Source organism: Magnolia sinica, chromosome 6, assembly GCF_029962835.1.
Source record: "Magnolia sinica isolate HGM2019 chromosome 6, MsV1, whole genome shotgun sequence".
Classification (NCBI taxonomy): Eukaryota; Viridiplantae; Streptophyta; class Magnoliopsida; order Magnoliales; family Magnoliaceae; genus Magnolia; species Magnolia sinica.
In genome coordinates, this window is record NC_080578.1 from 92,133,327 (window position 1) to 92,147,312 (window position 13,986).

Here is a 13,986-nt window from a genome sequence, read left to right on the forward strand (position 1 = left end):
TTCCATAAAGCCTTTTTAAAGGCAATCAATCAAATGGTTGAGAAAGCAAGATTGCAATAAAATCCAAGTATTGCAACAAACCACCCAACAAATGCAACATTAAGATCCCCACAATCATCAAGTGACCCACACCTAATCCAGGATGGGCCAATTTGAACTTGGATGGCTAGGCCATGAGCTCCCTAAAGGTGGGCCATTAGTGGCCAACCCACCATCATTATACCATCCAGAAATCGAAGGGCATTCACTGCTGCTAGTTCCAATTGGCTACACCATCATACGTTTGTGCAACCATTTGCAACCCAACTACAGTGGGGCCCACTGCTATCATCCTGCAACCACTAAATTGCAGTCCGTCTGTGGTGGGGTCCACCAGATCATCTGACCAGTGCAACAATTGGATTGAAACTGATCTGTTGGGGCCCACCAGCTGAGAGGGCCTTTAAATAATGGAAGCTGCACAATCTGCAATTTTTAGATACACTGAGATTACCTACCTCCTCCAAAATGGACTAAAAAGAAAAGAAAAAAAAATAAAATAAGAACTGGCCTTGATGGAAATTTCTCAAGGGGTTGAACCGCATAGTATAATCTTCACTTCTGGCTAAGGTTGAGCCTAGCTCAGCTGGTGGTTCCACCATCTGGTTTCTTAAGTAATGCTTCCTCTTACTGCACTGGAAAATCCATGGACCATTTGTTTGCAATGGCCCTAGCCACGTGACTCCCCATGAGATTGTCATGAACCAAACACAATACGGGTTGATATTGTCAAAACCACTCTGTCATTCCAGAAAGAACGTATCTCTTGGGCAACATTCTCCTCTATTCAAAAGGTTAGGATCGTCCTACCAGCTTATTAGTTTTGGGCCATGGCCCATATATGGTGGGGTGGGACCCACATCATGGGGGGTCCGCTTCAAATATGCACTCACCATGACCCCACTCATCTTGTCAGATAGCACCAGTTTGTTCGCCGGTAAACTGTCTAGAGGCAAACAGTAAATCCTGCCGAAATCATCAAATCACCTAAACAATAATAATAATAATAACAAATCTTACTTTTGGACCCTTGGCGAACATCAAAGAATGCACATGCTAAACTGATTGGCTGACCTGCATTCATCATAGAAGACACCACAAATTCTAGCAGGTTTTTAATTGCTGGTCCCAATCACATTTCCTATTCTATGTCCCTGACGATCAATTGGCATAGAAGATCATCAAGGGACCATATGATGGACGGATCAGATGTACTATACACATCATAGTCGGACTCATATAAAATGAGTGTGTGATCAACCACTGCTCTGTATTATGTAAAATGTCATTTCAGCTGTAAAGACTTCACTGAAACATTGATTTTTACTGAAAATTTTGCCATCCATACACCTACTGGGAAAGTGGTTACCTGTAAATGCTTTACAATTAGAGGCATCCAAACAGCCACTTATGGTGCAGAAAATCACAATAAATTGAGGTTTTGTTAAATGGAATCACTGTTCACAAGACCATCAGCTCATTCTCATCAAGCGTGAGATGTCTGTGCCCAACGGCAGCCACACGATCACAATCACGATATCTCCCATCTGCAAAACATCTCCAACTGCCACACTAACCTGGGCGTTTGTCCACTCAATTTTATTCTATAAAATCCTATACACACTTTAAAAGTAACAAGAAAGCTCAGAGCCACAACCCATCATGTAGATGGGCTCACGAGATCTGTCTACCGACACCAACCACACAAGCAAAAGCAAACAAGCTAAGCAAGGAATCTCATTACTTTGGTGGAGGAAACCACCTATAGAACCAGCTTTTGATACATGAGAATCACACAAAAGTGTGATGATTAGTTATACAACAACTTTTGGTAAGGCTTGGAGAACCGCATCTCTCGTGGGTAGTGCAGGAATAGCACCTTTCTCTGTGACCGTGAGCGCCCCGCAAGCATTCGCGAACAGAAGAGCTTCCCTCAACTTCTTTTCATCCTGCCAATTGATCGTTTGAAGTTTGGACAAAAATATCATTCTGAATTATCATATAGGCTTAAGATTAGCATGCATAGAGCTCCGCTAAGCGCACACAATTGTGCAATAAAGTTCTTGTACATGGCACACGTGCCAACATGGCACACAGGTGTGAGATCTAATCCACCCATCAGGTTGGTCCTACATGTTTTCCAAAATATAACATCTGGTCCAATCTGCATGTGGGCCCCAATATTTGAAACAGGTGGATGGGCAATCCTCAAGGTTCTTTGGTAGGAAATAATTTCAAAAAATGGAGGGAAAACCATTTATTAAGATTTGAATTTCTGGAGGGGCAATCTTGTAAACTTCAGAAAAAATAGTGCAAAAAACTGTCACAGACACTCAACTTTTAGGCACACCATTGAACATACACAGATGGATTTGATCGATCTTGGGACCATTTGGAAGCTGGTCAGAGTACTAGAAGTTGGACCCAAAGATCATGAAAATCAGATACCATAAGTGAGAGAAAAGTAAACAGGAAATTGGCACTTTACAGAAACACAGCATAGCTGGCAGACAGCAGTTGAAAGCCATAAGTGAGAGATGAAAAGTAAACAGGAAATTAGCACTTCACAGAAACACAGCATAGCTGGCAGACAACAGTTGCAAACCATCAAATTGTGAGGCCCACTTCTTACCCAGAACTCCTGACTGAGATGATCTAAGATCCATTGGAGAAGTCTTTTGGAGTACTACAAAATTGACTCTAAGATAACCAAATTCGGATATCGGACAAAAGAGAAGTGGTCCCAAAAATGGTTTCTCATGATAAATGCACCCAGAACACGTTGTATGGACCTCAGAAGCCAAAGTGGAGACCACACTTCTCAGTTCTCACATTTGATTAATGACCCACATGAGCATTGAGCTCAAATTCACAACAAATTCGTGACCACTTAGAGATTGTTCAGACGTAATCAAGCGTAGGAATGAAGTCAAGAATCAAGATCTCAACATGTTTTGAATCAAAGAACACAACAAGGGCCTCCATTTCCATGATTGATTAAGATCATCGATCTAGAGCCCTCACAAAGTGGGGTGTCTACATATCGTGTATAGATTCAGAAGATTTAAAAGAATTGTGTGATGTGCTTAGCGATGCAATGCAACCCCAAAATCAACCCAAAAAAGAGGGCCCGACAGCCTCGAGCATGGGCCCCATCAATCTCCAGGAGGGACAAGGGATTCCTGTAAAGGCAAGTAGGGCCCCATGGTGGGGCCAAGAAGTGACCAGCCAGGCCATTTTGAGGCTAGTTACATTTTAGGTTGGGAAAATCCAATGGTTTGGTCAGAAAGATGGATGGCCTAGTTAGTTACAGATAAGCTGTGTTGGATTAAAAACTTGGTTTTGTAATTAGCTTTTAAAGATATTTCATAGTTGGTTTCTTTAATTCCTGTGATTTTAGGTCAACGAAGAAGTGTGTTTTAAAAGTCGGGGAGATTCCTAGTTTCCAAGTCAGGTGTATGATCCTTTAAGCGCAAGTAGGAGTTGAAGTGTCAAGTTAAAGAAATAGGCGTCATTGAAGAGTCCAATTGGGAGTCCGAAAACAAGGAAAGTCTGTCGTGGAAAACCTTAGCACCACATATAGACTCCCACCCCCACCCCCTAGAAATTTCAGCCCTTATTATCTATCGTCTCTGTTCTTGTTAGAATCATTGACAGTGGGGATTGTGGAATCCATTGAAAGGATCCATCTTCCTTTCTACAACACTCAAAGAGTTTTTACAAGGAACATGCTCAATACACCAAATAACTTCCAATACTACCCATTCATATGCATTAGAGTCATAACATGCAAAGTTAACAGAATGTCCTGGTCCATCTGAATAATCCTCTCTAGTTTTACACATTAGTTTGGAACATAAAGCAAATGTCCATGTATGGTCAACAAATTCTTTTGTTCCCAGGGTTCATGGAATCATCAAGTCCATAAAACATCCATGAAAGCTGAAGAAAAACTTCTGTACCATGTAGTTGCAAATTCAAATAATGTAGCATCCATTCACAAAGAGCAACAGGAATTATACAAAAAAGAACACAAAATAAAAAAGGAAATGGCAAAGATAGAAGTATGACAATGGTTTAAACCCATACAGAACTGAAAATGCTGCAGAAATGAAATTAGGTGCTCTACAGTTTTACTCAAAATCATGGAGCTCGAATGGTACCTGGAGCAAGTTTAGGTCCGAAGCCAGAATGCAAAGTATCCCACTAACAAATGCATCACCAGCACCAGTAGTGTCAACAGGTTTAACTTTAACACCAGCGACTCTACCATTAAATTCCTGTGGGAAGATTGCAGATGATGTCAAAGAACAAATAAGAGCTAGTTCAAGAGGAAAAGGTTAGCCACCGACCAGGGAAAAAGACCCCTAGAAATACATAGAAAAATAGATAAATTAGAGCATTTAAAGAAACATTTCAGTCCTATTACAGAACTGGTGATATCATAAGATGTGGATTGACATGTGGCATGCTAACGGGTCACAACTAGCATATCTTGCAATGAATGGTTTCTATTGAAAGCAAGCCAACGAAATTACTATTTTAGTGTAGATCTTCCAGAGACATTATTCAAATCATGGGCAAAGATGATATCTGTATGAATACCTTGGTGTAATATCTGCACCCATCTGGACCTTCAGTTACAAGCAAGAGTTTAAGGTTAGGGTGGAAAAGCTTCTTAAATACCACATTATCATCATAGGGATCATCTCCTCCAGTCAAAAATGAAATTTCTTCCTCACTTATCTGCAAAGCATGAAAGAAAGTCCCATCACAAATCCTCTTTAACCTGAAGATACCCTTCAGGTCTGCTACATTCATTAAAGGCTGATATCCCATCAGAAATAACCAACTTTGAAACCCCAAAATTGAACAGTTACATTTAAAAAAGCCATACCTTGATAATGTCAGCTTGATCCCAGATGCTCATGATGCCCTGCCGAGCAGCATCTGCTGAAGGCCATAGTGGCAATCTCAAATTAGGATCATAGGACAGAAGACTACCCGACCTTTTAGCTATGTCCAGAGCGGCAAGGTGTGTGGACCTACATGGCTCCTCAATCAAACTAATTGAGCCATAGTGAAAAATACTTGCCTGCATTTGCATTTATCAGAAAAAGAGAACATTCTATGCCAAATCAGCTCTTGCACTATCATCAATAATTATTTTCCAGACAGATAGAAGTAAATTATATAAAAGTATCCACCAAACCACAAATAAACAAAACCATCCAATCTAATTTTACCTTCTTAATAAGGTCAGTATCAAGTTCCGATTCACGAAGAAGCATATCTGCACTTGGATTTCGGAAAAACATAAATTCTCGCTCACCATCAGCTCTAAGCGTAACAAATGCCAGTGCAGTCCTTGCACCAGGGTCAAAACGCACACCAGAGTTGTCGACATTGTTTTCTTTCAAAATGTCAGCTAACATATACCCAAATTCATCTTGGCCCACCTGAAAATACAGATAGTAAAGAGTCTGGCAGTGTAAATCAATCAATATAAGAGTCAAAGGCTACAGATCCTGGATTGCTCCACCAAGGACAGAAAAGTTAAGTTTGAGAATACCTCATAATTCATAAATGCTAAAAGCAAAGACCATTTAGCAACTAGTATTGTGTCCATTCATAACTCAATGGACACAGAAAAAAGGTGCATGTATGGACACACACAAAAATAGTTGTGTGTCCAACTAGTTGGCGTGTGGGGGCCCACCATGGTGTTTGTATGACATCCTGCCCGTCTAGCAAGGTTCTCCCATCATGAAAATTGGATAACCAAAAACACAGGTTGATCCAACTATCAGGCGGGGCACACCATAGAAAACCATGAACCACCACCCAAAAAACTCCACATTTAGGTAAGGCATCCCATTTTCATGGTTGGATCAAGGCTGATTTTTGGGGCGTTCCCTTTTTCATTATTTTATTATTTTATTATTTTTACCTATTTGATTATAGCTTGTTACATTACATGATTATATTTACATCTAAATGACTCTTAGACTATCTATGACAATTAACAACTAACAACAAGTAATAAAAACAAAAAAGAAATTTTATTGATGACTTGTAAAAATACATGGTATAAACTAAAACTACAAAATTACAATTACAATTTACAAACTCCAAATTAGTTACAAGTTCAAATTTTAAAAATAAAAAATAGGCTATGCACATTGTTGCCTAATCCGTTGTGGAACATCACCACCATCATTGTCATCACTGTATGAGTGAATGAGAGAGTAGAGAATGTGTGTGTGTGTGTGTGTGTGTGAGAGAGAGAGAGAGAGAGAGAGAGAGAGAGAGAGAGAGAGAGAGAGAGAGTGACCATTTGATGACATAATCACATAAGCCATGCATACGTATTCGACACTATACGGTTGCATAGTATCCAACATACATATTTTCGCATATGCCATCATGGCATATGTGATTTCATTGGCCCATTCACATGTTTGATTCTATAATCGGTTATGCAATCGCTCATAACAACACTGTTGACAAGAATTTACAGTATAAATATGAGTATAGAAACTAGAAAATACTGCATGAACATTTGCAATGTAATCAAGTAACATGTGTCAAATTAGTCTATCAAGTGCATTTAGAATGCAAGCTGCAAGAATATATCAATCATAACATTTTAAAAAAAAAGGGTTGAACTGGTCTTTTTCCTCAAGATAACATGCTGACGAAAATGCTTGACTTGCATGCCTAACATGGCAATATTTTTTAACAATGAATTCCCTCTTTGCATAGACCTTTAATTCAAACATATAGCACAAATATGATGATGAGAAAAACTAGTCAGTGGCATGAGAAAGGACACAAGAAATCCAGACTCAATTGATGCACCTTGCCTATGAAAGCTGATGTACCACCCAGTCTTGAAATGCCGACAGCAACGTTGGCGGGAGCTCCGCCAGGGGCTTTCTTAAATGCGGGTGCCTCTGCTAGTGATACTCCACCAACAGTTGGAACAAAATCAATCAGCATCTCGCCAAAACAAACAACAAGTGAACTTTTCTCTTGACTCCCCCCTCTTGCATCATTGGTAAGAGCTTTAGAGACCCCTGCATAAGACCATTTACTGCAGAATCAGTAAAGACCTGATGTTGCAGAAGTGTTTGAATTTTGTCATTCAAAACAGAACATGAAAGAACAGGAAAATCCGGAGCCTCCTAAATTAGGGGTTCCACAGAGAAAATGTTTAGGCACAAAAAGATGATGTTAGGCACTAACTTCAATCAAGTTTTGCTAACTCAACAAGCAGGTACATGTGCCATGAAATCAAAATCCCAGCAGGTCATTGCACGAGCACAACCCTGTAGATGCCCCGTGGCCCAAAAAAAGGAGGTTGGCCCACACATCAGGGAGTGAAAGTATGTATCTCTACATTCAAAAAATATATTGGCATTACAAGTTGATCCACATTAGGAGTATAAAACCATAATTTCTGATCTTAAAAAACAGCAATCTGAAATTGCAAATGACCCATAGTCCAGATTGTGGCATTTGGAAAGGAAAACATAGGAGGGGGGTTGGAAATTAGGTAACATTGGTTTGTTGAATATGGCCAATTGGCCATTTTTGTCTAACCATTCATGCATGCACATGCATGGCCCACCTGATATAGGACCCGCCTGATTTTTGGGTCAGGCATCTACCCAGTGGTGAGTGCACCTTATAAGCAGATCAATCTCACACATGTAGCACTCCATGTGGAATTAGCTGAGTTAAATGTTATCGGACAATCTGTCCTGTGGTATTTCGAGAATGACGCTCAACCTCAAAGGTGTTCCGAAATCAAAACAGCAGATATACAAAAAGTTAGTTTTGATTGTCATCCAAACCCACAACATGAATCTACCACTTCAAGGATGCAAAATTTACAGTACCCAAATCTCATTTTCAGAAACAATTTACCTATACTATGTTCCACTGGAAATCAGTTGAAAAATAAATTTTCAAACTCAACAGCAAATAAATGCTTCCCACAAAACACATAGAGTAGGATAACCAATCCAAGCAATCTACAATCCAGAATATTACAGGCAATACATCCATATGCATCAATGCATACCAAAACACCATGATGCATGACAACTAACCACTTGCTCTAAAAGCTCGAACTGATAGAGCATGGCGAATTAATTCATTTCTCTCGTAGCCCAGGCCTCATCCATGGGTTAGGTCTTTCGGCCAAACCCTCCTCTTGGGCCCTAAATCACATGGGTTCCGCCCCTTCGTGGGCCCCAAATCACATGTGATCAGTCTCACACGGGCCGCCCACCCCGACTGTACCCTGCATCCCACAGGCCACCTCACTCAAGCCAGATGTGAAAATGCCCCTGCATTACACCACATTCCCAAGTAACCTACAATCCACAACATTCCAGGCAATATCTCCATATGCATCAACACATACCAAAACACCACATTCCTGGATCTGCCCAATACATGCCCTGTGCTGAAATCGCAATGCAAAGGAGACATGCATTTTGATCCACTGCAATAAAACAAAATACAGCGCCATACACAACAGATTCAAAAAGGAATATGTCGATGAAAAGCCATTCGATTGACATAATGTAATGCAGAGCATCCAATCCAAGATATCCAAAACCCATTTGACTCTCACATCATTTCCACACACAAACACAGCTTGCAATGCGAAATATGTGTAGAAAACACAGTCTGCATGTTGCAGACAAACAGGATATGATTTCAGATATCAAAACCAACAATAAGAGATACTCAAAATGCCTGCAAGATGGCTAAATTCACCTTCCGAGTGTTCAAATCCTGCTGACAGAACTCGAGCACGGCAACTTGCAAGTCAGCACAGTACATCTATGCAAGATCCAGGCCATCCATCAGGTGGGACACGCAAGTACAAACTCAACATACGGTTACAAACAAAATGGCAACGAATCGACGTCGAACATACACGAGAAGCTCACTCAGGAGAGAGCAGACCAATTCAATTTTCAGGTAGGCCATCTAAATGGCGGGGCGCACCAGTCCGGTGCCCAACGAACGGCCTAGATCTTGCACACGCATTCTACAATCACATTCCTCTTCTCCTTAGCTCAACAACTGGAAAAGATAACGGCAATCAATCGACAGATCAACACCAATTCAGATACGGAAAATGATCTATCGACCGGCGATCCGCAGTCTACATTTCCAAATACTACAAGATCGCAGTTACAAAATGTCTGCGGCAGATTCAAATAAAAGAGAAAAAAAAGGAAGAAGAACAGGCGGCGTACCGAAATGAGAAATAGACATCTTGATGCTAACGTGTCCGAGGGGAGGAGAGTAACGGAAGAGGTGCGCAGGATAAGAGGGAGAGAGTTTCTTGTCGGTGGCCGAGGAGGGAGGATTTAAAGAGGAGACTGACGGGAGATGAGAGAAGTAAAAGCTTCCTATCTACTGTCCTTTTATAGGGTTTTTTCTTAAATAAAACAAAAAGCAGGGGTGTTTGAACTCAACAATGAGGAAAATTTGACTACCTCTTTTTGATAGATACCTGCACACACCTGACTACGGATTTCCCCCTCACTCCAAGGAAGAAAGAGGAAAAGAGAAAGAGATTGGTGGCTTTTTTCTTTTTTCTTTTAAATTGTGGGGGTGTTTGTATAAAATATAAAAATATTTGGGGGGAAATGGAAATATTCGACTGTTGTGGTTTCTCTCATGGAGTTTTGATTTTTCTAACGAGAAAATTTTTAATACTCTCGTAGAGCGTGATGGATGATACGCAGGCACTTAGAAATATGTAGATGTGGGATAAAAGTAGTAAAAGTAAACCGTCCAAATTATGGTTCCGAATTTTGATGTATCATGAACCAAAAATTAAGTTTATTTTATTATTATATTATGGGATTGGTGGACATTTTTTAGACGGTTAAAATGAGAAATATCAAACGGTCCTTTTCCACAAAATAGTATCCACCAATCATTGGTTAGGATTTTGCGACCAATATGATATTGGGTTTTTTTAACTTTGAGACAGTGGGATGGACAATATAGTCGGTTTATTTTATTTAATATATGCCACCTGTAATATTTCTGGGTGCCTGCGTATCAACCGACATATGCAGACTGAGTATCATATAACTGTCTCCTTTTCCTCCCTCGCTCCTTTTCTTTTAAATATCCTGAGGTTTGCTCGAATATATCGCAACGTATTAGAATAACATACGGCGGGAATCTAGTCATTGGATTTAGGTTATTTCGATGATCAAAACCGTTTATGTGATCTATATCTTCTTGGATGGAGGGTTAACATAAAATATTTAAAATTTGATCTTCAAATCCTTTGATTTAAAAAATGATGTGGTGACCGTTCATGTTCAGTGAAAAATAGCCAAAATATCGTAGGGTCAATATAATCCTGTTGAAAGTTTTTAATTCTTATTTTTTTCTATAAAAGTTGATATTAGTCAGATAAACGGTTTGGATCATTGGAAGAAGACCTGAAAAAGTGGAATTTTAGAGGGAAAGATGATACGGCACCCACAAGCTGTGCTGCAGTCGCTTGTAGTCGACCAGCTCTATTACCTAAGTTGCCAGCTCTTTGGAGCAGAGAAAATAGAGGGAACTCTCTCGAACTTATATCCTTTCACCCCATGGTGAATCGTAATTACGATTCTACCAAAGTAGTGCAGCCGATTCGAGTGGGCGGGGACTGGGTACTACGCCCACCAGAACCGAGTTAGAGATGGACGGTACTATCAGGGGCTCTGTGAGGCCCACCGTGATGTATGTATTATATCCCGCCGTCCATCCATTTTGAAAAATCGTTTTAGCAATTAATACTAAACAATAGGCAGATATAATCCTCAAGTGGACCACCCCACTGGAAATAATAAGAATGAATGCCTGCCGCTGAAAAACTCTTAGGGCCTGTTTGGCCGGCTGGATTAGATGGTCTTAGGTGGGATGGAATTGCATCTGGTCCTGTGCCAATTCCACTCCATGTTTGGGAAGAGTGGAAAAGCTTTGGAAGTTGGCTAGATGGAATCGTATCGGTCCGTGTTAATATCACTCAATGTTAGCAAGTTGTGTAGATCCCACCATGATGTGTGGGCTATATCCACACCGTCCACCCATTTTTTGAGATCATTTTAGAGCATGAGCCAAAAATCCAGGTAGATCTAAAGCTCAAGTGGACCCCACCATAGAAAGCAATGGGGATTGAATACTTACCGTTGAAAATTTCTTTAGGGCCACATAAGTTTTGGATCTACCTCATTTTTAGGCCCATGCTATAAAATGAGGTTACAAAACAAATAAATAGTTTAGATATAACACGCGTGTTGTTGTCAATAGTTTCAAATGATGATAGGTATATCCTTTCAATGTACCACCGTATTACATACAAAAACGGGAATTAAGCTTATACCACGGTAACCGGGAACAGTCCCTGCGCCATGGGTGATAATGATGTGTTTTTGAATCCCATCCCACCTAGTACCGTGGGATCGGTCCGGCCAAACAGGCCCTTAATAGTCGCGAAAGTTTTGGATGAAGCTCATATATATATATATATACACACACATACGAACACACACGAATGCTCACTTGTGAATTAGCTCGTACCTGTTACATATGAACTTTTTTGAGAACCCATCATATGTAATGTGGATTCAAAATCTGAACCGTTCATGTGAAGTAGCACCTCGTGAAACTCCCTAGGACCAAGTTTTACTTTGATCTAGAACTTTGATAGGCCATAAAAAATTAAAACAGTTTTCTCCCTTGATTTGCTATGGCCCACCAGAATTTTAGATTATGGTGAAAATTTCTCACATGAGGTTTCATAGGATTCCGCATCACATGGCCCGTTCATATTAGACACCCATGACACGTGTACAAAGGTGCACACGTGCATAGGTGTGCAGGGGAGCATGACTCATATATATATATATATATATATATAGGAAAGCTCACCTGTGAACCAATTCGTACATACGAACTTTTTTCATCTAGAGCCGTTCATGTGAAGCAGCACCTCGTGAAACCCCCCAGGACCAAGTTTTACTTTGATTTAGAATTTTGATGGGCCATGAAAAATTAAAACAGTTTCCTCCCTTGGTTTTCATTTCTCTTTGCTATGGCCCACCAGAATTTTAGATCAAGGTGAAAATTTCTCACATGAAGTTTCATGGGATTCCGCATCACTTGGACCGTTCAAATTAGACACCCATGACACGTGTGCAAAGGTGCACACGTGCGTAGGTGCGCAAGGGAGCATGGCTATATATATATATATATATATATATATATGTTTCCTACATCGAGGACCATGTGACGTTATGAACAAGCTGGATGAAAAATAAAACATCACGGTGGGCCCTAGAAGGTTTCAACGGTGGGATCATTGTCACCACTGCTTCCTGTGCTGGGGTACAATCGATTCTTCCATTACGTACAGCTTTTTGTCCCATGCCTTAAAATAATCTTTCAAAATGGATGAACCGCTTGGATAAAATACATATATTACGGTGGGCGCCACAAAATCACTGCCAGGGCCGTACTCTCTAGCTAGGTCCTGGTTGGGGTAGTCCCTAATCCGCGCCCGATTCGAGTAGTGAGTGGCCGTATCCCGGCCTTCGATCACGTGGGGCCCTTCGTGAATGATCGTGGACGGTCAGGAAGAAATGAGCATCGGTCCGTATTCAACGTACACGTGTAGGCCAGGTGATGTTTGGCAAGTTAGAAGGCATCATTGATGAATGGCTTGGATCCTGCTTAGCCGTGCTATGGCATGTGGCCAAAATGAGGGCCGTCGATCGATATTCGATAGACATATCGTCATCTCTACCGTACGGCCTTAGCTTGGTGGCCCACTGCATGGAGACAAAAGCAGAGGCGGATTAGGTGGGCTATCTTCACGTAGGTATTCTATATCTACGTCCATGCTTTTTTCATATCATTTTAGGGCACGGATCTGTATCCTGTTTTGTCTCATGCACTGAAATGATCTGAAAAAACAGATCGACGGCGTGGATATAAAATACATACATCAGTGTAGGCCTTACGGTCAGGGCTACACTAATCTGCTCCCCTCTACAAAAGTAGACAAATGTTGGCAGGAAATTGAACTGGCATTGCCTACTGAAAAGTGTTTTGTGGGGCCCAACACGATATATGTGTTTTATCCGTACTGTCCATCTATTTTTTCAGATAATTGTAAAGCAAGATCCCAAAAGTGATACATATCTAAATTTCAAGTGGGCCGCATCACAAGAAAACAGCGGCAATTGAACGCTACCGTTAGAAACTTCTTAGGCCTAAAGGAATGTTTATTTACCATCCAACCGGTTAATTAGGTCACAAGTAACTAGATGAAGGGAAGACACAAATATCAATTTCATTCAAAACTTAGCATACCATATATATAGGGAAATATATATAGTATGCTAAGTTAACACTGGCAATAAAATCTTAAGGCTTGAATACAAAATTTATTCAGGTCATAAAATTCATTGGTAAGATGTACATGCCTAAACCTCACAAAGGGATTAAGAAAATAATGTTAATGATTTTTAGAAGCTAAGATGATATAGGCAATAGCATTTGAAGGCTTGGACTCAAAGTCTATCCAAATCTAGTGAAATTAATAACTAAAACTTCCATACTTGAACCTTAAAAAGGGGTTAAGAAAATAAGCTAATAATTATACTTATACTACTCATAATACGTCATACAACCTACTTGTGTTCATATATTGAATAGAGTCGCCACTAGCCAAAATGAAGGTTACAGAATTCACAGTTAGCTAAAATCCGTGGAATCGCCTAAAAATCGAAAAAATCGAAGAATTTACGACTCGAGTAACTCTTAGATAGATCTACGTCATGGATTCTGGATAAGAGCATTGGTTACGAAAAATGAGGAAGTTAAGCACTTTTTTTACCGTCCGTGTCA

At 40.3% G+C, this 13,986-nt stretch overlaps 1 protein-coding gene across 2 annotated transcripts; it reads right to left on the minus strand.

The window, feature by feature from the left end:
* Positions 1-1,462: 1,462 nt before the first annotated feature.
* Positions 1,463-9,707, minus strand: LOC131249071 (probable fructokinase-7). 2 transcript variants are annotated; one of them, XM_058249636.1, is made up of 7 exons: positions 9,321-9,707; positions 6,901-7,118; positions 5,286-5,498; positions 4,937-5,134; positions 4,645-4,785; positions 4,203-4,319; positions 1,463-1,988 (listed from the first exon to the last, which is right to left on the minus strand). In XM_058249636.1, the coding sequence occupies exons 1-7, from the start codon at positions 9,337-9,339 to the stop codon at positions 1,854-1,856; spliced, it is 1,041 nt and encodes a 346-aa protein (XP_058105619.1). In that variant the 5' UTR covers positions 9,340-9,707; the 3' UTR covers positions 1,463-1,853. The 2 variants fall into 2 exon arrangements, with proteins under 2 accessions (XP_058105619.1, XP_058105620.1); XM_058249637.1 differs by lacking the exon at positions 9,321-9,707 and adding an exon at positions 8,833-8,855.
* Positions 9,708-13,986: the final 4,279 nt, after the last annotated feature.